The sequence below is a fragment of the Hemicordylus capensis genome, chromosome 4 (genome assembly GCF_027244095.1).
Source record: "Hemicordylus capensis ecotype Gifberg chromosome 4, rHemCap1.1.pri, whole genome shotgun sequence".
Classification (NCBI taxonomy): domain Eukaryota; kingdom Metazoa; phylum Chordata; class Lepidosauria; order Squamata; family Cordylidae; genus Hemicordylus; species Hemicordylus capensis.
The window spans coordinates 77,196,739-77,216,332 of NC_069660.1; the positions used below are offsets into that span (position 1 = coordinate 77,196,739).

The 19,594-nt window shown below is 43.4% G+C and overlaps 2 protein-coding genes across 13 annotated transcripts in view; one reads left to right on the plus strand and one right to left on the minus strand.

Moving 5' to 3' along the window:
- Window positions 1-538: 538 nt before the first annotated feature.
- TMEM217 (transmembrane protein 217) lies at window positions 539-6,536 on the minus strand. 8 transcript variants are annotated; one of them, XM_053245218.1, is made up of 4 exons: window positions 5,841-6,534; window positions 5,451-5,542; window positions 4,622-4,658; window positions 539-1,490 (listed from the first exon to the last, which is right to left on the minus strand). In XM_053245218.1, the coding sequence occupies exon 4, from the start codon at window positions 1,467-1,469 to the stop codon at window positions 888-890; it is 582 nt and encodes a 193-aa protein (XP_053101193.1). In that variant the 5' UTR covers window positions 1,470-1,490; window positions 4,622-4,658; window positions 5,451-5,542; window positions 5,841-6,534; the 3' UTR covers window positions 539-887. The 8 variants fall into 8 exon arrangements, with proteins under 8 accessions (XP_053101193.1, XP_053101189.1, XP_053101188.1 ...); XM_053245214.1 differs by having other exon boundaries at window positions 4,622-4,749; window positions 5,841-6,529; XM_053245213.1 differs by having other exon boundaries at window positions 4,622-4,836; window positions 5,841-6,529.
- TBC1D22B (TBC1 domain family member 22B) overlaps window positions 6,103-19,594 on the plus strand; it is a 68,513-nt gene continuing 55,021 nt past the window's right edge. The window contains exons 1-3 of one of the 5 annotated variants that reach the window (XR_008306087.1): window positions 6,103-6,357; window positions 11,517-11,573; window positions 18,161-18,462. Coding sequence is in view for 4 of the 5 variants with exons in the window: in XM_053245208.1 (XP_053101183.1) it covers window positions 6,302-6,357; window positions 11,517-11,573; window positions 18,161-18,462 (415 nt within the window). In the remaining variant the exon portion in view is untranslated. Of the gene's footprint in view, window positions 6,358-6,610; window positions 7,442-10,531; window positions 11,338-11,516; window positions 11,574-12,198; window positions 12,473-18,160; window positions 18,463-19,594 lie in introns of those variants that run through there. The other 4 variants (XM_053245208.1, XM_053245211.1, XM_053245210.1 and 1 more) reach the window with 4 other exon arrangements.

Below are 19,594 nucleotides of genomic sequence, written 5' to 3' on the forward strand. Positions count from 1 at the left end.
AGAGCAAATTAGGTTTCCTTTAACTTTAAAGGTAAAGTGTGCCATCAAGTCGATTTCAACTCCTGGCGCCCACAGAGCCCCGTGATTGTCTTTGGTAGAATACAGGAGGGGTTTACCATTGCCATCTCCCGCACAGTATGAAATGATGCCTTTCAGCATGAAATGATGCCTTTCAGCATCTTCCTATATCGCTGCTGACCGATATAGGTGTTTCCCATAGTCTGGGAAACATACCAGTGGTATTCAAACCAGCAACCTTCTGCTTGTCAAGGATTTCCCTTTAACTTTAGCATCTAGTAATAAAGCCTCACTATCTTGGTACTGAAAAAAACAGATCCAAAGGCTTTAGACATTGTTGGAGGCTCCATCTGTATCCGACTATTACTGAACACCCAATTTCTAGAGGCACATAATTGTGATGTGTTTGCTTCTGATAAATTGGGAGGACTAAGCACAAGCTTCCCCAATATCCTGATGTTACCATTCCCTTCTCCTGAGACTCAATGATACAAAACGGGGGAAAGAATCACAAACACAATTGACAGAATAATAATAGAATAAATATATTAAAGACATCCAGCCAATCCCAAAGCAATGCAATAAGAGCAAGTTAGAGCACACGAAACACCTCTTGGAATGCCTGTATATGTACACTAAGTCTGCACAATGTCTCGCTCACCAGACCAAAAACAGTCCAACAGTCATATACAACTACCTTCTGGTTTTTTGCAGTTCAAACAGGCAGCAGTAATCAGAGGCTTATCAAGCTATCAGTGGGTAGCAGTATATATGTGGCAGGCTGTGTTTTGCTTGGTAGGCCCTATGTTGCAAAGGCCTGGTGTGCACAAATGCAGAGAGGATCACATAGATGAAGAAATGGACAGCGCTCATTGGATTCTCCTGGCAATGCTGCCCAATCTAAGCCTGGGAGGTACTACCACTTGTCTAGATGCCCGTCTTACCTTCAGTGACATCCTCCCAGTGCTTTGGCTTTCCATAATCAATATAGCATATGTTACAGTAAAGGAGAGCCAAAAGCAATCTGTGGGAATTCTGGTGGCCAACCCAAACCATTCCAAAGGACTGATTTTAAACTTGGCTTGATGTGCAGCTTTGGCAGTGAGAACTATAATGACACAGTTGGCTAAGTCATAGAAGATGATCCAAGCAATGTACACACATATTCCCATTATGTTTCGCTTGATGACTGAATAGATGTAGTAGATACATATAGGATAGGTTACAACAGCCAGGCCAATAGCTGCGTAGTAACAAGAAGGGAGGACCCACAATAGGCTAGTAGTGGTGCCTTTTACCATGGCTTTCTTTGATAGAGTTAAGGACCGGTTTAGGTGACCAGTCTCAAAGATAAGGTACATATTGGTCATAGTAATCATGTAGAGACCAGCTACAACAGCCCCTGTTTTTGGCAACATGCCACAGAAGCCATTTGCCAATAGGAGGATCATCCTGGCTTCTCCAGTAGTGGCCTGAAAGACAAAGACAGACAGGAATTCAGGGAACAGAAGATGTCTCCAGAGTTATTTAAAGAAGACAATCTGGAGAGAATGCACAAACATGTGTTGAAGTAACAGATGAATATGAACAACTGGAGCGAGAGGGGAGGCAAAATACATTGGCAAGGGTGGTGATGCATGTATGGTAACAACATGGAAGTGAAAGGTGGTGCATTTTAGCAGATCTTGATGGATCCCAAAGCATTTCACAGAGGGTCAATTCACATTATCCGAGCAATGTCTGGCAACTGGTAAATCCAAGATCTGGGCAGTGCCCACACTCCCATGGAGTGTGTCCTAAGGACCTGGGAAAAACGGGTGATTTCAGGTTGACACTGCACCAACCTGAGATAGCCGATTTTCCTGTTTCCCAGTCATACCTGGGAAACTGTATGACTGTTTCCCAGTCATACCTGGAGATGCCACAGTTTTGGAGCAGCTCATTACCAGCCAGGGGTTAGGAAAAGCTCATCACTAGCTAACCATTATTGTGTTCACCACCAACCCCCATTCTTCCCCCAATTCTTTCTGGTACATTAGCCTTTTGCCTAGGAGAGAGAAGCAGGTCTTCCTCCATTTGCACTGGGATATGAAGAGGGTAAGAAACAGAAGGCACCCTCTCCTAAAAAAGGGATTCCTGTTTATCTTCTAAAAAATGGCATTTAAAATGCCTCATCCTTGCCTGCACATTATTTGGTAAATATCTGGGAACATGTAGTTTTGGTCTATGAAATAGAGCAAATTAGATGTGTGTAGTGCTGGGTTTCCTGCTTGCAAGAGGGCCAGGGGCATTTGACACTGGCGAACTGGAAAGTGGTTTTGGGGATGCCTGTGGAACTGTCAACATGCAAAGCATATGCTCAACCACTGAGCAATGTTCCTTCCCCTAACAAAATCTGGCCTATTACAAGAGATAGGGAAGAGAGTTTTCATTGCTCAGTGCATCATTCTGCAAGTACTGTACAGGTAGTTTCCAAATCAGCTGGATGTCATGCTATCAACTGAGTTGTCTTTGGTTCACCTGGAAATGATATGAGTCAGAGTCTGCCCTGATTTCCCATTATCCAGCATTACTAGTTGCAGGTAGTGCAACTGGGCAGAGAAATCAGTGATCTTAATTGTCAGAGACAAAAGAATTCAAACAATTCCCAAAACTGAACCTTGTGCAGAGATCTGTGCATAGATTGTGAGCTTAGCAGCTAGCAGTACTTGCAGACATACACATAGCCAAGCATCCCACTGGACTTTACTGATCTGCATTCTGATAGGTCAAGGCCAGTAGTCTGTTTCCTATTTTGCCTTGCCTGTGCAACTGGATATCTTGACTTCAGGCACTCTGGCTTCATACAATGAACTATTTTCATTCATAGTTATTCAACTGAGATATGTGGGTTTTCTGGAAAATGTCGAATAGAAACATTTCCAGAAAATGTCGAATTGGAACATTTTCCAGAATTACCCCCATGCATTCCCCCCTCATTTGCATAAAATTTCCCCATCAGAAAATTTTACGTTGCAAGTTTTCCTGATGCCCTAAATAGATTGTGATCTGATCTGGTATGCAATTTGATATATTTATTTAGTAAAATACACGCACTCACAATATTAATTTTACAAACGGTATCTCAAGAGTTTTTCAAGTAGTTCAACAGAAATGGTTGACTGAGGAAGGGATCATTAAAAACACTTAATGTGGTTTAAATATACTGAAATAAATTAAAAGCTTTAGGAGGAAAGCAATTATTTTTGTTAGGGTGCATCAGAACCTCCTACTCCAGGGCTACTCAACTTTGGCCCTCCTGAAGATGTTGACTGACAACTTCCATCATCCCTGACTATTGGCAACTGTTGGGAATGCTGCAAACGGTAGTCAAAAAAACAGCTGGAAGACTGAAGTTTAGTAGCCCTATCTTACTCCAACAGAAATGTACCATCCTTTTGGTGCTGTGAGGAGGTGGGAGCAGCTCATGGGGCAGTTAGTGTCAGGCAGTATTTGCTATTTCCAGTGCAGGTTCCCCACCACTAGGAGACTGTGAATGGGATGCTGGGAAGCTGCAAGATCATTGGGGGGGGGGAGCAAACTGAACACAAGAAAGGTGCACAGGGGCACCTGGGAACTAGTTCCTCCCAGTGCTTTCCCCATGAGAAAAGCACTTGAATTGCAATTCCCAAGCATCCTGTTCGTTCGTTCGTTCACACCCTCCTGGCCATCTTTTGTGCCTTCCTAGCAACCCATTTGCACCCTCCTGGTGATCTGCAGCTTCCTGGAATCCCACTTGCAGCTTCTGATTCTGGTTAACTACACCCTTCCCACACCCACTGCCTGGCACTGACTGTTTTGGGAGAGCTCACCTCTGCACAGCATCACAGAGACGGTGTATTTCTATCAGAGTCTGAGATTCTGATACATAGGACAAGTTTTTCTTGGAAAACTTAATAAAGCAATAAAACATATGCATACTTTCTCATACACCTCCTAGAGATAATCGCCTGAAAAATATTACAACTTTGAAATTGCCATGCTTGCCTAATATTGTAGGCAACCAATAATTGTTTCTAATGAATTTGATTTTATGGTTGTGTGGCCACCAGGGACATGTACTGGTGATACACAGTGGACTTCCGGGGAAAGAAGAGTTCAGCAAAAATTGCCCTTTCCCCTGCTTAAGTAACAGTGCAACAGTAATCTGGAACTTGCATGACTGCACATGCGCAGTGCTAGTCTGGATGTTGACCAATGAAAAATTAAGTATGGGGAACGTTTCCAGAAGATTTTCCACCCCACATATCTGACGACACTGGTGGTTGTGATCTGGACGGGCCCACATGCTTGCATCATCTTTAGGTAAACAACAACAAACAATACAGTTCAGAAAACATCTCAGTATCAATTATACAATAGCATGCATAAAAGCATTTAGAAGCATTAAAACAGAGTAATCCACATTGAAAGATTTCAAAGCAATGTCCAGTGTAAATCTAAACATATTTACTCAGAAGAAAGCTACTGAATTCAATGGCGCTTATGCCCAAATTAGTGTGTATAGGATTGCAACCTTTTACCTGAACTACAAAACTCTGTGATATAGAAAGGGTTTACCAACCTCTTAAGTCTTGAACAATGCAGCCTGGCAAGCCTCCCTGAGAAAGAAATTTCACAATGATGTTTTGCCCTAGCAATTAATACCCCAGCAGTATTTTGTCTGATGGTTCCATGGTTTCTGATATCAGGCTAAATGGACAAAAAAATGGTGTACAATATGCAGTTGAAAGTCCAAGTCTTGGGGCTCTAAGAGCTATTTTCCCCCTTAAATAAAATCTGAAAAACAAGATTGATACCACACATTACACAAATTTTGCATAACCTATTTTGCACCTTTTCTATGATTCTGACAAGTTATTTCAATACACTGTGAATCTCTTCTAATTATTTTGAGTTCTCTGGAGCCCAAATTGGGCAAAAAGTGTGAAAGTTATAGATTCAAAGTCTTACATCGACTGGGTACATAACTAGATTTTAGGGCTGCTCCTTGATATATATGTTCTAGGCTAGCTCCCCACCCAACAAACAAAACCAAGATAACTTGCAGAAATTCTTCTGAGAACTTTTAACCCAAGGGCTTGCGAGGTTATCGACTACAAAAAATGAAAGCAAAAAGCAGAGTTTCTAGTTGGCTTGGCCAACTAAAACTCACTTTTTTAAGCGTCCCGGGGACGTCCTCCCCTCTGCCCCGCCCCGTTTGCTTTAGAGTTTAATATACTCAGGAGAGCTCCCAGACGCTGCCTATTTCTTTATCTTAACTGCTAGACAGCTTCTCTTCCCTTGCTTGTCAGAAAGGGGGGGAAACAAACGATAATGAAAGGCTTTCCAAGCAGATTCATGTGTCACTAAACGTTTGACCCCATAAACCCATATCCTCAGCATAGTCTCACCTTATAAATCGGTGCCTCTCTACCTTCTTCACTGCATCTTGGGGGAATTTAGGCAACTATGTCCTGTGGCTGGAGGACGTTGCCAGCACAAGCTTATCGCCCGGGTAATAAAAAAGAAAAGAAAAGGCTGAATTTGTATCTATTTATGGCAAAGTAGCCGCTTGAGATGACTGCTAATTGTTTTTAGCTGCGTCTCGTCTGGGGGTGGGAGTGGATAAAAATTTAAAACTGCGTATATTTGAATGAGATCGTGCAAAGGGATAAGTAGCAGCTGTTTTTCTGAGATAGATAGCAATCCTAAAACAACCCCTGCCTGAATTCCTTCCCAGGCTGATACCGGGCAGTTTAAACCCCGCCCTAGCAGAGCTGAACTTTTATTTTATTGTTTACCGTGGTGGTCTCCCATCCTATTCTTGTTCCAACCAATTTCTACAGTTAAACCTAACCGCCTTCCTGTCCACGGGCTGCTCGTGGTGATCGCCTCCGCTCTCGCGCTCTCTCTCTCCCGTCCCCTTTTCCAAATTTCTACCCATCCCCCGCGCTTCGCTAGACAAATTATCCCGCCCCTCGAGCTCTGTCCAGCTTCTTGATTCCTCACTTTTTACATTTTTGTTTTACGTTACTCTCGGAATCCGGCTCAGGATTGGCCAGATTTGAAGACTCTCGGTCAGGCAGCCAATGGGGGGGGGAACCGTGCCCGCCCGGATCCAAGATGGCGGCGCTGGGGACTGGCAACGGGGTCCCTGGAGGGAGGAGGTGAAACGGCCTCGGCCGGAGGCTCTGGGGCCCACCGCTTCGGCTCGTCCCCTCCCTCCCGGAGCTGGTGGGGGACCCGGCCTCTGCCCCCAGCCATGGCCGCGGAAAACAGCAAGCAGTTCTGGAAGCGGAGCGCGAAGCTGCCGGGCAGGTGAGCGAGGATCGGGCGCCGACCCGATAGTGGTGCCGACTAATCAGACGTTCCATATTGAGCTAGGCGGCGATCAGTGGTGCCGGTTTAGCGGGTCGTTCTCTCCGCCATTCATTTCTCAGAGGCGCGCGTGACGGGTTGCGGCTCAGTTCCTGATTAGTGGTTTCGATTAATCGCGGTTTCTGGTGGGTGGTGGAGGAGGAGGAGGGCGTCGGTGTCGGCTCTGGGGAAGTGGGGGGGGCGAAGGGGGAAGTCTCCTCGTGTGCGTGTACGGTGAAGCTCGGTATTGGGGCCATGACATGACTTCTGCTGCAGCTGCTGGCCCCGTTTGTAAGCAGCACCTGCAACCTGGAATCCTTTGCCCGCCGGGGACGCGATGCGGGCACTTGACCTGGGCAACTTGCTCGGCTCCCACGTTCCTCAGCCCCCGACGGGAGAGCCATCGGTGCCTCCCACGATGCCCTCTGTTTCCCAGAGTGTTTGCGTGTTGAGGAGTCAATAAAGAAGCGCTGTGCATGGGACTGCTGCTTGCTCAGAAAGATAAGTCCCTTCTTCATTTGCATAGGTTAATCTGTGTGTGTCTGTATGTGCTTATTATGCCATGCCCGCTGCTGAGCACTCTGATTAGGGTTAAATACAGAGCCAGGTAGTAAAGAGACCTCCTCATGCAGGGGGTGGGGGGGAGAAGAGAAAAGAAAAACTAGTTAAGCTTATTTTAAACCAGATGATTGACAACCTTTTGCCTGTTACACTCGGAAAGCTCTCAGAGCAACTTCAGGACATTAAGTGAGTTTTTTTAAACACAAAAGCAGAAGTTCCTGTTGTTTTTCAAAATAGTGACATCCTTCTCTTTACCTTTTTACAGCTGGTGGAGTAGAGGTGTGTACAGTACATCTGCAGGGAACTCTGAACCACATATAGGTTTTTCTCCCCCCCACCCCATCCCTTTTATCGGTGTATCATTGGGGATCATGGCAGTTGGAGTAAGTCCTGCCTTGGCAAGAGGCCCAAATTATTCTATTGTTGGAGAGGATCTGGGCTGAGATAGCCAGCCCTTAGAAGAAGAATCTCACACTGCACACATGTAAGACCATGCTGCTATACTTTAATGTGAGTTAACTGGGCATTTCTCCCTGAATTCGTATTAGAATCTTCATCTTGCACATTCGGAAAAAGTGGGAAAATTCTGCTTGCTTTACCCTGACAAAGTAATAAGCCCGGGTGTGTGCCCAAGGAGGCAGCCCAGGTTGCTTCTGTCTTTCCCACCGTGCTGCCTGCAGGCTGGCCAACTGAGCATCTCTACCTGATGGATGGCCAATCTCAGGCAGGGTGTGAGGGAGAAGAGGGCGTTAGGCTGAGCACTACTGCCCTGACAATGACTAAAAGGGGGATAACTGCTTGTTAATGTGATTGGGAGTATGTGCCTCTTGAAAAAATGAGGGGAGACTTTCTCCCCAGGTGTCCACATGTTTGGAATAAAGGCTGTATGATTAATATGGATGTTGCTTTCTGTACACAGTCTCTAACCTCATTTTGACCTCACCGTCCTACTACAGTCACTACTGCCAGGCCTCTGGAATGCTTAGCTGGCTTTAAATCCTGAGAGGCCAGTTAATTCTCTGCATTTTTTCTCCAATGCACTCATCCCCCCCCCCCGTCAAACGCTACCAGGTTGCTGAGATTGTTCAGATTATGAGAAGACTGCAGACATATGCCACATAATGTACTTTTCTTCTGAAGCAAAAATGTTATCTCCAAGTTCACTAGCGCCTTGTAGGTTTTTTAATCTTGTTGCCACATCCTGCTTGCATGCATGCTACTGCTTCTCTAAAGCAACATTTCTGTCTGTAGACTGTAGCTATTTTAAACAGTGAAGTTGACTCAACCAGGTAAACAGGTTTGAGGAAAACGCATGAGCTAACCTGAACCTCAGCCCAACCATTGAACTTAAACTTCATTGACTTTGGAGTAAGCTGTCTGTCAGTCCATAGGTTGATATGGAAACCTCTGGCCAATGCAAGTGGGGTGAGGTATTTGTGCACACTTGTCTTGGAACAGTCTGTCATATATGTCTTATCCAGGGACTTGCTGTTTCTGGGAAGCACATAAAGCCTGAAGATTGTCAGACTAGGGATCAATTCATGCAGCCACTCTATGCATAGCTGCTGCTTCTTCTTTCCCCTTTTTTTCTAGCTTGATCTGTTCCTTTCAGGTTGTGAATATGTTTTCTGAATTGATCCTTAGAAGCATAGTTTGCGCTTGTGTGTGCCTGTATTTCGGCTCAACCTGTGCTAGAAAAGTTTGTGCTTGTGACAAACTGTTCTGCTGACCCATTCACCCCATGCGTAGTATTGTAATCCAGGCTGAGAAGATGAAGCACTTGGCATACATGTTGTCATGTGAATCAGCCTCTAATATGTCAGGAACAAAATGCTTTGATTGGGTCGGAGGGTAGCGGAAAGTCACAGAACTGCTTTCCAAACTAGGAACTTTTTTCCATGTGTTCTTCTTACACCAGCAAATTGGAAGGGCGGGGAAGAAGTTATGAGGATGAAAGATGTAAAATTTCTGAAAATCTTGAAGCCGTAGACGGTGGAGAGGAACCTTCATATAACATAGTTGTTAACATTTTGAAAGAGCAATGGGCAGGAAGTGATAATATTTTAAAACCATTACTTGTAAAACATTTCATGCATCATTCTAAAATAAATGTTTTTCAATTTTTCCAAAATCTGAAATCAGTGTTCTCATCTGTAGCTGTGGTGGTGGGACTATTTTTTATTTTGTTTGTTTTTTGTTCAGTTTATATACTGCCATACCTAAAATGGCTCTGGGCAGTTTACATTTAAAAAACAAAAACAAAACATAATAAAACCTTTTTACCCAGGCTTTTACATAATCGTTTTTTACTGCTGTTCTTGTGTGTTTTTTATCTGCTGTCTTGTTTTTATGTATGTTTTTAGCTTGATGTTTTTACTGCTTTTATTGTATGTTTTAATTTTTGTAAACCACCTTGGGGTTTTCTTTTAACGAAAGGCGGTATAAAAATGTAAAAATAAATAAATAAATAAAATAGTTTGGGGGGGAACTTTTAAACAAAATTAAAACTCATTAAAGTTAAGACTAGATATCATTAAAAACCAAGCTAAAAATATGGGTCTTTAAGGCTCTCCTGAAGACCTCCAAGGAAGGATTTAAAGTTGTGTCCCTCTGCATGCCCCCCACCCTGCGGTCCTTAATGGATCTCATGAGGGTGAAGTGGATTCTCTGTGGTGGTGGTGTTGTTGGTATGAAATGTTCAGGCATTTTTGTCACATGCATTTTATTCTTGTTCTTTGCTTGTGGCATGCTATTTAATCTGTAACAGTAGACAGTTAATCTATATGTGTGACAGTGACTTGATCTGTAATGATATAGATTAATGCATGGAAGATCCTGCTTCTGTAGCTCAGATAACAGGACTAAATGCTCTCTGGTTCCCTTTGAGTTCTGTGATTCTGTGTGCATGCTGACTCTTTTGATATATCACATATTCAAGATGTTGACTCATTAAATATGATGGGCATGGTAGATCAGTGGCACCTCAGTATGGGTAAATGGTCATTGTTGTGAGTTTGAAAAAAATCAGGTGATAATGCAATTAATACAGGATTGGTGGTAACTTGCATTTTAAAAACCATCTGCAAAACTCTGTAGGATTGGAATCATTTTTATAGTCCTTGTGGTTTACATTTTGCAGTTCTTAGTTATGTTGTTGCTTAGGGGTGTGCATGAAACAGATTTTGCATTCTGAGCTCTCAACAAAATGCAAAACACTTGAAACATTTTTTCAAAACAGTGGCCAAGCCGGCTGTTTTGACAAAACAAACTCAAAACATTTTGAGTGCCATTTTGGGGGGCTTCTTTTCCAGGGAGAGCTGGTCTACTGATTGGGGTTGGTAGGTAGACCAGTCCTCCAAGGCGGGCCAATGCATGAAGTCCGGAGCAGAGGACTAGTCTACTTGCTGTATGAGGTGGGCAGACCAGTCCTCCACCCCTGGATATAGCGCGGCGGCCCACCTTGGAGGACTGGTCTACTTGCCACATGAAGTGTCTAGACAAGGCCTCCGCTCCAAGCTTAGTGTGTCAGCTCACCTCGGAGGACTGGTCTACGCAACCCCAATTGGTAGACCAGAGCCCTGACAACCAGCTTTTCCCAGAAAAACAGCGCTCCAAAATGGCTGTTGAAACGTTTTAAGTCGAAGCAGGGTTCTTTCGTTTTGAGTTCGAAACAGGCCCTTTATTTGAAGGTGTTTTGCTTTGAGCTCAAAAAGTTTTGCACATCCCTACTGTTGCCAGATGCAATGTTGGTTGTACAAAAAGGACAAAAGTGTGGAAGGAGAAAGAAGCACAGAAGGAAAGGGACTTGGTCAAAGCTATAAAGTAGGGCAGTGGCAAAAGTTGGATTACAGGCCAGGTTTTTTTAATTGTATTTACTGTTAATAAAGTAATACATCTGGATTGCATGATTGCTCAGTGCAGGCAACTCGTTGGTATGCCAAAGAACATTGTTTTACTCCAGTACATGCTTGTTTCTTAATTTTGTTCATGCTCAGTCTTGCATGTTGGTAACTTCAAAGTTTTCAATCACAGATACAAAAAACCCTAATCCACGTTCTCCGCCACCACCACCCACGCACACACATTGTTTTTCTTTGCAACATTAATTTTCAAGGTTCTTTGGGTCTTCGTTGGATCCCTCCAGAACAAGAACAGACTCGAGAGACAAGGCAGTGCAAAAGATAGCCACCACTTCCTTAGTAAGAAACATGTGCTGGTTTGCAGGTCCATATGCAGGCCTTAGCATTCCCATTGCCCAATATTGTGACCAGGGTTGAAAATCTCTCTGCATTTAGCTCCTTGGCTGTTCCGGGCTCCATCCTCCTTGTTTCTGTAGACTTCCTCTAGCAGCGCACCGGTCATGCAGTAGTGGCACTAAAGGTAATATATATTCTCAGAAGAACTCTTCAGTTGTGTGTAATTTTGAACACTTTGGATTATTGAAATTGTTCTTGTATGGCCATTGATAGTGATCAAGTAATCTGATACTAAAGTAAAGATAAAGTTGTGCCGTCGAGTAGCTACTCTGAAATAAATTTAGTCTTTTGTTTCACCTGCAGCATTCAACCAGTCTATGGAGCTCAGCACCCTCCGCTGGATCCCCGGTTCACCAAAAAGTAAGTGGTTTTTCTCTTTCTCTTCAGAAAGCAGGCTCTTAGCATTCATTGCCATTGGCTGTCCCTTCTGTGCCTAGGGAGGAAGGCTTTTCTGTCCATTCAGAGTTGCTTTGTTCTCTCATGCAATAGAAGCTCTCAAAACCTCATTTGAGTTGGTGGTCACCAAAAGCTGTTGCAAAAAAAAAAAAGGCAGCACCGAAAATAGCCAGAGAGGCATAGAATGTTAAACCTCAAACTGCTGCCTGACAGAGAACGAATTGGCTGAAGTATGCGTTCTGATAAAAAGTTTTACTCAAGGAGTAGCGATTACAAGTTCTCCTATGTGTGAATCAGAATTCTGAGAGAGCTCCTTTTGAAACAGAAGACCTTGTCTCCTTGGGGCAATAATGATGTTTGTTGAAATGCAGTCAGCACTGTGTTTGAACCAATAAATTCTTCTTCAGGCAACAGCATGAAGTTTCCCTCTCTGCCTCCCCCCTCCCTCCACCAAAAAAAAAAAAGAGTGATTAGTCACTAAGTGGACTGTAAAAAATGAGCAGGTGGCCTCACTGTTGAGTCACTGCAGGAGGGCATCCCCATCACAATTGTTGCCTTGCTGAGCTACCATGCCCAGAGATTCATGGGCTGTAGGAGTCTCAACTCTAAGCTAGTCCTGAAAAGGGATTTCTTGGAGGAAAATGTGAGGCTTGAATGGGGCAAAGCCTTGCAAGCTAATGCCCAGGCTGTGTGTAGCCACTCTGGCTTTTAATAGACTCCATGTCTATTACATGTAGGCCAGCTATGACCCTTCTTGGACTCAGCTCTGCAGTGTGCTCTGCATGGGGCTGCCTCTGAAGACAGTACTGAAGCTGTGATTAGTACAGAATGAGGCAGTCGAGATGTTCGCTGGGGTCAGACAGGTTGTCCAGTTCGCTTATAACAACTTCTTTGACTACCCATTTGTTTCCAGGCTCAATTCAAATGGCTGACTATGGCCTTTAAAACCAGGCGTGGACTGGGCCCATGTTACTTTGAGGGTTGCATACTCCCATATGAACTTGTCTGAGCCTTTAGGGAGACTTCAGGGGCCCTGTTCCCTGGCCTAACTACAATATGCTTGGTGGCTACCCAAGGCAGGGCCTTTTTTGTGTTTTGATGATGAACACTCCTTACTTTCGCTTGGCTCATAGTTTGTAACGTCATTGGATCAGTGAAACTCTTTTCTGTGTACAGATTTCTGCTTTTAGATTGTTTTTAGTGGGTTATTATAAATTTAATTTGTATTGCATATTTAATATTATGTTTTATTGCTTTAACTAGGGTGGATTTGATTTAAATAAAATCGATTTAAATCATGGTTTTTTACATAAAGACTCATACTGGCTGGTATAATCTTAATATTTACAACCAGATGAAGGTTACATTTTTGGTCCTCTTCCAGATAGAAAAATTGCCCAAAATAATCTTACAGAAACCTCTGGAAGAGCATGGCATTGTGAATGGATTATTGGAATTCATTTACCAAAAAATTTAAACATTGCATATATACAGCCTCATGCTACATACTTAAAAACTAATCCTTATTTTATTTATTTATTAATTATTTATTTATCACATTTATATACCGCCCAAACTTTCGTCTCTGGGCGGTTAACATAAAACAATTAAAACACATATAAAAAGTTAAAACAATTCAACAATTTAAAATCAATCACAAAATTAAAACTAACAAATTTTAAAAGGCTGAGAAAGCTTGGTTAAAAAGATGGGTTTTCAGATGTTTTTTAAAAATTGCCAGAGATGGGGAAGATCATATCTTAGCAGGGAGTGCATTCCACAGTCTCGGGGCAGTAACGGAGAAGGCCCATCTCAGTGTAGCCATCAGATGAGTTGGCAGTAACTGGAGATGGACCTCCTCAGATGACCTCAATGGACGGTGGGGCTCATAGTGAAGAAGACGATCTCTTAAATACCCATGAATACCCAGGTATGCATGATGAATACCTTTGGACTATAATGTATCTTAAATAGAAAACTACTTTTAGATAGATTTTTTCCTCAAAAAGCACTTTATTTTAAAAATCCGATTTAAATTAAAAAAGAAATCTGATTTTTTTAAAAAATCATTTATTTTTATCCACCCTGGTTTTAACTGTTGTAATTTGTCTTGTGCCTATTTTTCTCAGTGAAAGGCGGGATATAAATTAGTAAATTAAACACGACAATGTACATGCTTTAAATCTAACATTTCCCCTCTGGTGCTCAGTGTAAGCGAGGAATCATTCTTATTCTGTCTCATGGAATATTGCAAGTATATCATTTTATACATTCACAGCAGATGCTAAACTAATTCATAGCAGACACTATACTAATTAAATTTTCACTGTTGGCCATCACAAAGCTATACTTGTTCAGAGCAGTGCCTTTCTAACCCAGCATATTTATGTCTGACTTGGACAGATCCATCAGAGATGATGTAAAAAGATGCATGTGAAAACATGACAATTGTGAATATGTCCATCCACTGGAGATTCTCCTACATCCCTGCTACTGGAGGATGAAGGATGTCTTGGAAATAAGGATCACTCCTCCAGCCTTCATCTTGACTGACAAACCTTTCAGGAAATATGCTAGATCAGAGTTGCACAACCCTGTTGTTGACTACAACTGCCATCATTCTTGACTACTGGCCAGTGTGGCTGGGGATGATGGGAGCTGTAGTTGTGCAGCCCTGTGCTAGGTGACTCAGTCTTGTATTTGAATTTGAAATAATGGTGTCTGGAGTGCTTACCTGAGTCAGCCAGTGAAACCCTGTTTCAGGCCCCATCCCTTTCAGTAGTTTATCAGCTAGGAGCAGGGCCGGTACTGTGGGTGGTCCCTGAATTGTGGGATTCCTCTGCAGCTTCTTTTGCCTTGTTTTGGAAATAAATGAAAACCTGACTATTCCACTAAGCTCCTAGAAGCTGATGCTCTTGTTTTTCATCTGAATACTATTCAGATGGCTTTTAGAGACTATTTTTTGTTTTAATTCTGATTCTTAAGAATTAAAGAGACTTTGAGAGCATTCAGACTGAAAGACAGCATATTAATGGATGCTCTCGTTCTGAATACTGTATTGCTATTTTGTGGTTGCTGGCTTTTACAGGCTAGTGACTGGTGTTTTAATTCTGACCATTAGAAATTTAAAAAGTTGAACAGTAAGAGATGTTAACTGCTGTGAGAGCATTCAAACGGAAAAGTACTGTACAGTACTAATAAATACTGCCCTTCAACACAACCTATTGTGGTATATCTGAGAGGTCAACAAAATAGCTCTTGCTTTGCATTGTTTGAAAAGACCTTCTCTTGGATTGTTTATGACCTACTACTGGGGTCCTCTAGTTCATGCATTTTTGGTAAAGGAGTGTGTGTAGGAAGAAAATATAGAAGTATAAATAGTGTTTACTTTGCAGCTGTTGCTTCTGCTCTTATCAGTGTAGCTGGTGGAGAAGACGCGTTGCTGGCTTTGAGTGTCTCTAGAACTAGTTCTGGAGCTTGTCTTAACAGCAACCTTTATTAGGTCCGACTAAGAGTTGCAAAGAAGAAGCCACCTAATGGCGCAGCAGGGAAATGGCTTGAATACCAAGCCAGAGGTTGCCGAATCCCCACTGGTATGTTTCCCAGACAATGGGAAACGCCTATATCAGGCAGCAGCAATATAGGAAGATGCTGAAAGGCATCATCTCAAACTGCGTGGGAGGAAGCAATGGTAAACCCCTCTTGTATTCTACCAAAGACAAACACAGGGCTGTGTGGCCGCCAGGAATTGAAACCGACTTGACAGCACACTTTACATTTACTTTAAGAGTTGCAAAAAGTTAGCATTTGAGTTTCACAGAACTTTCCCTCAGGCTAGATGTCAATGATTCATTAGCTGTCATGCTCCTCCTCCTTTTTTAATGCAGGGATTGATTTCAGTGACTGGCCAGATAGGCTTATTTTTTTTTTTATAAATATGAAGTTGCTTTACAAAATTGCTGCACTGATCCTGCCCATTTAGTACCACTTATCCCTTTGATTGAAATTAGCACATCATGTATCTATATACCACAGTCTTATGGTCTACAAAGTGTGTCAAGTGCATATATACTAGGCCTGTGCAAATAAGCTTTGAATGACCAAAGCTGAATAATATGCACATCACCCCTGGCTCCACATGGAGGCAGCTGTTCCCACCACTCACCTCTGTGCAGATTGGTGCTGTGTGCAGTTCCGAGGAGGGCCCTTAAGGAGAACTGGAATTGGGCAAGCTGCAGCAAGATCTGGGAAGGCACATATGGAGCACTTGGAGGTGTTGTCCTTCTCAGTGCTTCCTTCATAGAGTTCAGTGGGGAAAATGCTGGGAAGGGCTACAGTTCCCAGTACACCATTTGTGCCTTCCCAACATCTTGCTTGGCTTAACTCTGGTTCTCTTTAAGGTTGCTCCCCCAGCGCTGTGCACAGCACCACTCTGCATAGAGGTACGCAGTGGGAGTGTCTGCCTTCATGCAGACTAGAGCCAGGGGTGACGCGACATGTACATGATTCCTCTTCGGCCATTCAAAGCCAACTAATTGCATGAGTCTAATGCGGTGTTCTTCATTGCAAGGCCCAGGAACCAGCGGAAGCTCCCATCAACCCTAAGTGTGTCTCCCTGGCAAATTATTAGGGCAGCGTAAAGGTATGGCCAAAGTTGAATATGCCACATTGTCCCTCCCCACCCAGCACCATGCAGAGATTACTGTTCCCACTACATAGTGCTGTGTTTTTCCTAATGCCAGAGTGGGGGTGGGGAATGCTTTAAACAAAGCAGAGTCTTGTTGAGCCCCAGTGACATATGGGCAGGTGAGCACAGAGCACTAGGAAGTGTAGTCTTTCCTAGCACTTACCCTAGAGCTCTATGGCTGGGGTTCAACAGGGCTCCGTTACTCTTAAAGCCCACCCCCATTGCTGGGAAAAGTGCAGCAATACACAGAGGATGTCGACTGGGAAATGGTTCTCGCATTGGAGATTTCTTTTCTCTCTCTCTCTTTTGGCCAAAGTGGCTCTTGCTTGAAAAATAATGAATGTCACTAACCTAATGTATACCTCCAGTTCTCTTCTACGATGAAGACCAATGCAATGAATAGAACTAGTATCCCTATATGATTGCTGTTATTATTTGGGTTACCTCTTGTGAATAGGAACATCGGAAGCTGCCATATACTGAGTCAGACCATTGGTCTATCTAGCTCAGTATTGTTTTCACAGAGTGGCAGTGGCTTCTCCGAGGTTGCAGGCAGGAATCTCTCTCAGCCCTATCTTGGAGATGCCAGGGAGGGAACTTGGAACCTAGATGCTCTTTCCAGAGCGGCTCCATCCCCTAAGGGGAATATCTTACAGTACTCACACATCAAGTCTCTCATTCATATGCAATCAGAGCAGACCCTGCTTAGCTAAGGGAACAAGTCATGCTTGCTACCACAAGACCAGCTCTCTTCTCATGTAGTCTTTAGGAATTTATAATACTCCTTTTTGTTCTGATTCCCCTTTTACTTTGTTGGAGTTTCCATGCTTTCTATTTTTCTTGTTGGGACATGAATTTTCCCTAAGGTCCTATGGCATGAGAACTTTGACTCATTTAGTTGAGGCTAAAGCCAATGCAGCTTATGAGGTTAGAAGAATAGTTGGGCCTAATCCCTTCTATATTGTGGACTTGATTTGCAAAATAGTTTTTGTTTTATAGCAGCTTCCCTCATACACACAAGGGAATCTTAGGTAGATTTAACTAAAGAGCCAGCGTGGTGTAGTGTTTAGAGTGCTGGACTAGACTGGGGAGACCCGAGTTCAAATCCCCATTCAGCCATGATACTAGCTGGGTGACTCTGGGCCAGTCACGTCTCTCTCAGTCTAACCTACTCACAGGGTTGTTGTGAGGAGAAACTCAAGTATGTAGTATACCGTTTTGGGCTCTTGGGAGGAAAAGCGGGATATAAATGTATTAGTAGTAGTAGTAGTAAATAATAATAATAATAAAGGTTTATTCAGCAGCAGCCCTTCCTCCTCCTCCTCCTCCTCCTCCCTTTTCTCTTTCTGACTCCTACCCCACATTCTCTACAGGATCCCCCCTGGGACAAATGTCCAAACAAACTGCAAAAAAATACTGGATAGGATACAACAGTGTTCTTTTGCAGTCATGTTCAGGCTGCATGTGCATGTTGTTGTGCTTCTGTAGGGTGTAGCCAGGATTCCTTAAGTTGAATCCAGTCTCCTTTTTTTGTTTGCCTTGCAGTAGGCAGACTGGCAACCTTTCTTGCACTTGGTAGGAGTCTTTGGTTTCCCATGAATAGTATCAAGACTGCAAAGCTCTCCTTCAGACTCTGAACTTTGTACTTGTTGGGGATTGCACAGAAGGATTTTTCATTCCTTATCCTCACTTTGATCAGAGCTGAGGGGCTGTTCAAAGGGATGGGGGAGGGAGGGGGTGGGCCTTGTCCCACAGGGGAAATGAAATGGATGGGGGCAAATCCTACTGTGGGCAGGAGGTGGCTAGAGGCAGAGGTTAACTGCACTGAAAATTGAAACAATGCCTATTCTCCTACTTTTTATAGCTTCATTAAGGAACGCTCCAAGGTCAACGCACTGCCCATGAAGAACAAGAAGGCCAGCAGCTTTCATGAATTTGCCCGAGACACCAGTGATGCCTGGGATATTGGGGATGATGAAGATGAGGACTTCTCATCTTTCCAGACCTTGAACTCTAAGGTGGCCAAAGCTGCAGCAGCGCAGGTTCTAGAGAACCACAGCAGGCTACGTGTGAAGCCTGAGCGTCCCCTGGTAGTTCTCAGTGAAGCCCCAACCAACTGCAAGGTCATCAAATCCAGCAGTGAGGCCCAGCTGTCCAGAGCTCCTGGTAAGAGCCCTGTTGCTCTGTATGCTGCCTGATACGATTACAGTGTGATCCTATCAGAACTGTGCAGGTGCAGCAGCAGTAGCTGCACAGTGCTGCATTGGCTATTGGGTTCAGAACTGAACATTGTGAGAATCTCAGATTTTAGTTAATGCTGGTTTATGTTAGAAGTGAGTAAGTGAGTGGGTACAATTCTTGGTGAAAATTTGAAAACCAGAGGCAGAGTGAGTGAGGATTTCTAGGCGATGAGACTTAAGTGTCCCATGTTGCTCCTTGTTGCTCCCTGTGTTTAGCAGCAAACTAAATTATGCAAATATATGCAGATTTGGTTGGTTTGCATAGTCTCCTTCATAGTCATTGAAAATAGGATGCCAGATTAGATGGACCCTTGGTAAGGCTCTTTTTCAGCGTACAGAATTTAGCGTTTGCAGATTCAGCAGTTACTGAAACAAGGCTCTTTTGGTATACTTAAAAACATATCAAAACTTGTGTATAGTATGCACAGGCCTGACATGCTTCCATGTATAATAGTCTGGCATCTCTGTTGATTAATCCCATTAACCATGGCTTGTTATCAGGCACACATCTTGTACCTCTCTTTGAAGTGATTGGCCTAATCTTTCTGTGAATGAATGCTTTTTGATTAGTTGAATGCATCAGTCTGAATAGGGTTCTGTGGGTTAATCTGGAGATTTCTGACGGAAAAAGAACATAGAGTCTTGAACAGAGGCTGTTGAGAAGGTGTGCACCTGACCTTCTGATGGTGAGTGAGTGATGCATACACTACTGTCCTGTCTGATAAATTAGCCTCCCTATCACAGGGCTGCCACCAGATGGCATTAGAGGCCACGTCACACCTTCATTTCTTTTCTGGAAATAAGTTGGCTTCTTAGCATACAGGTATAAAGGAATTTGGGGAGCTTTGGATAGTCAGTTGTCTTGCAGTCCCTTGCTTCCTCTCCTATATAGTGTTTGCTGGCACATTAAAGGTAGAAAGAAAGAAGGAACATAGGAAACTGCCTTATACCGAGTCAGACTATTGGTCCATCGAGTTCAGTATTGTCTACACAGACTGGCAGCGGCTTCTCCAAGGTTGCAGGCAGGAGTCTCTCTTAGCCCTATTTTGTCAATGCCA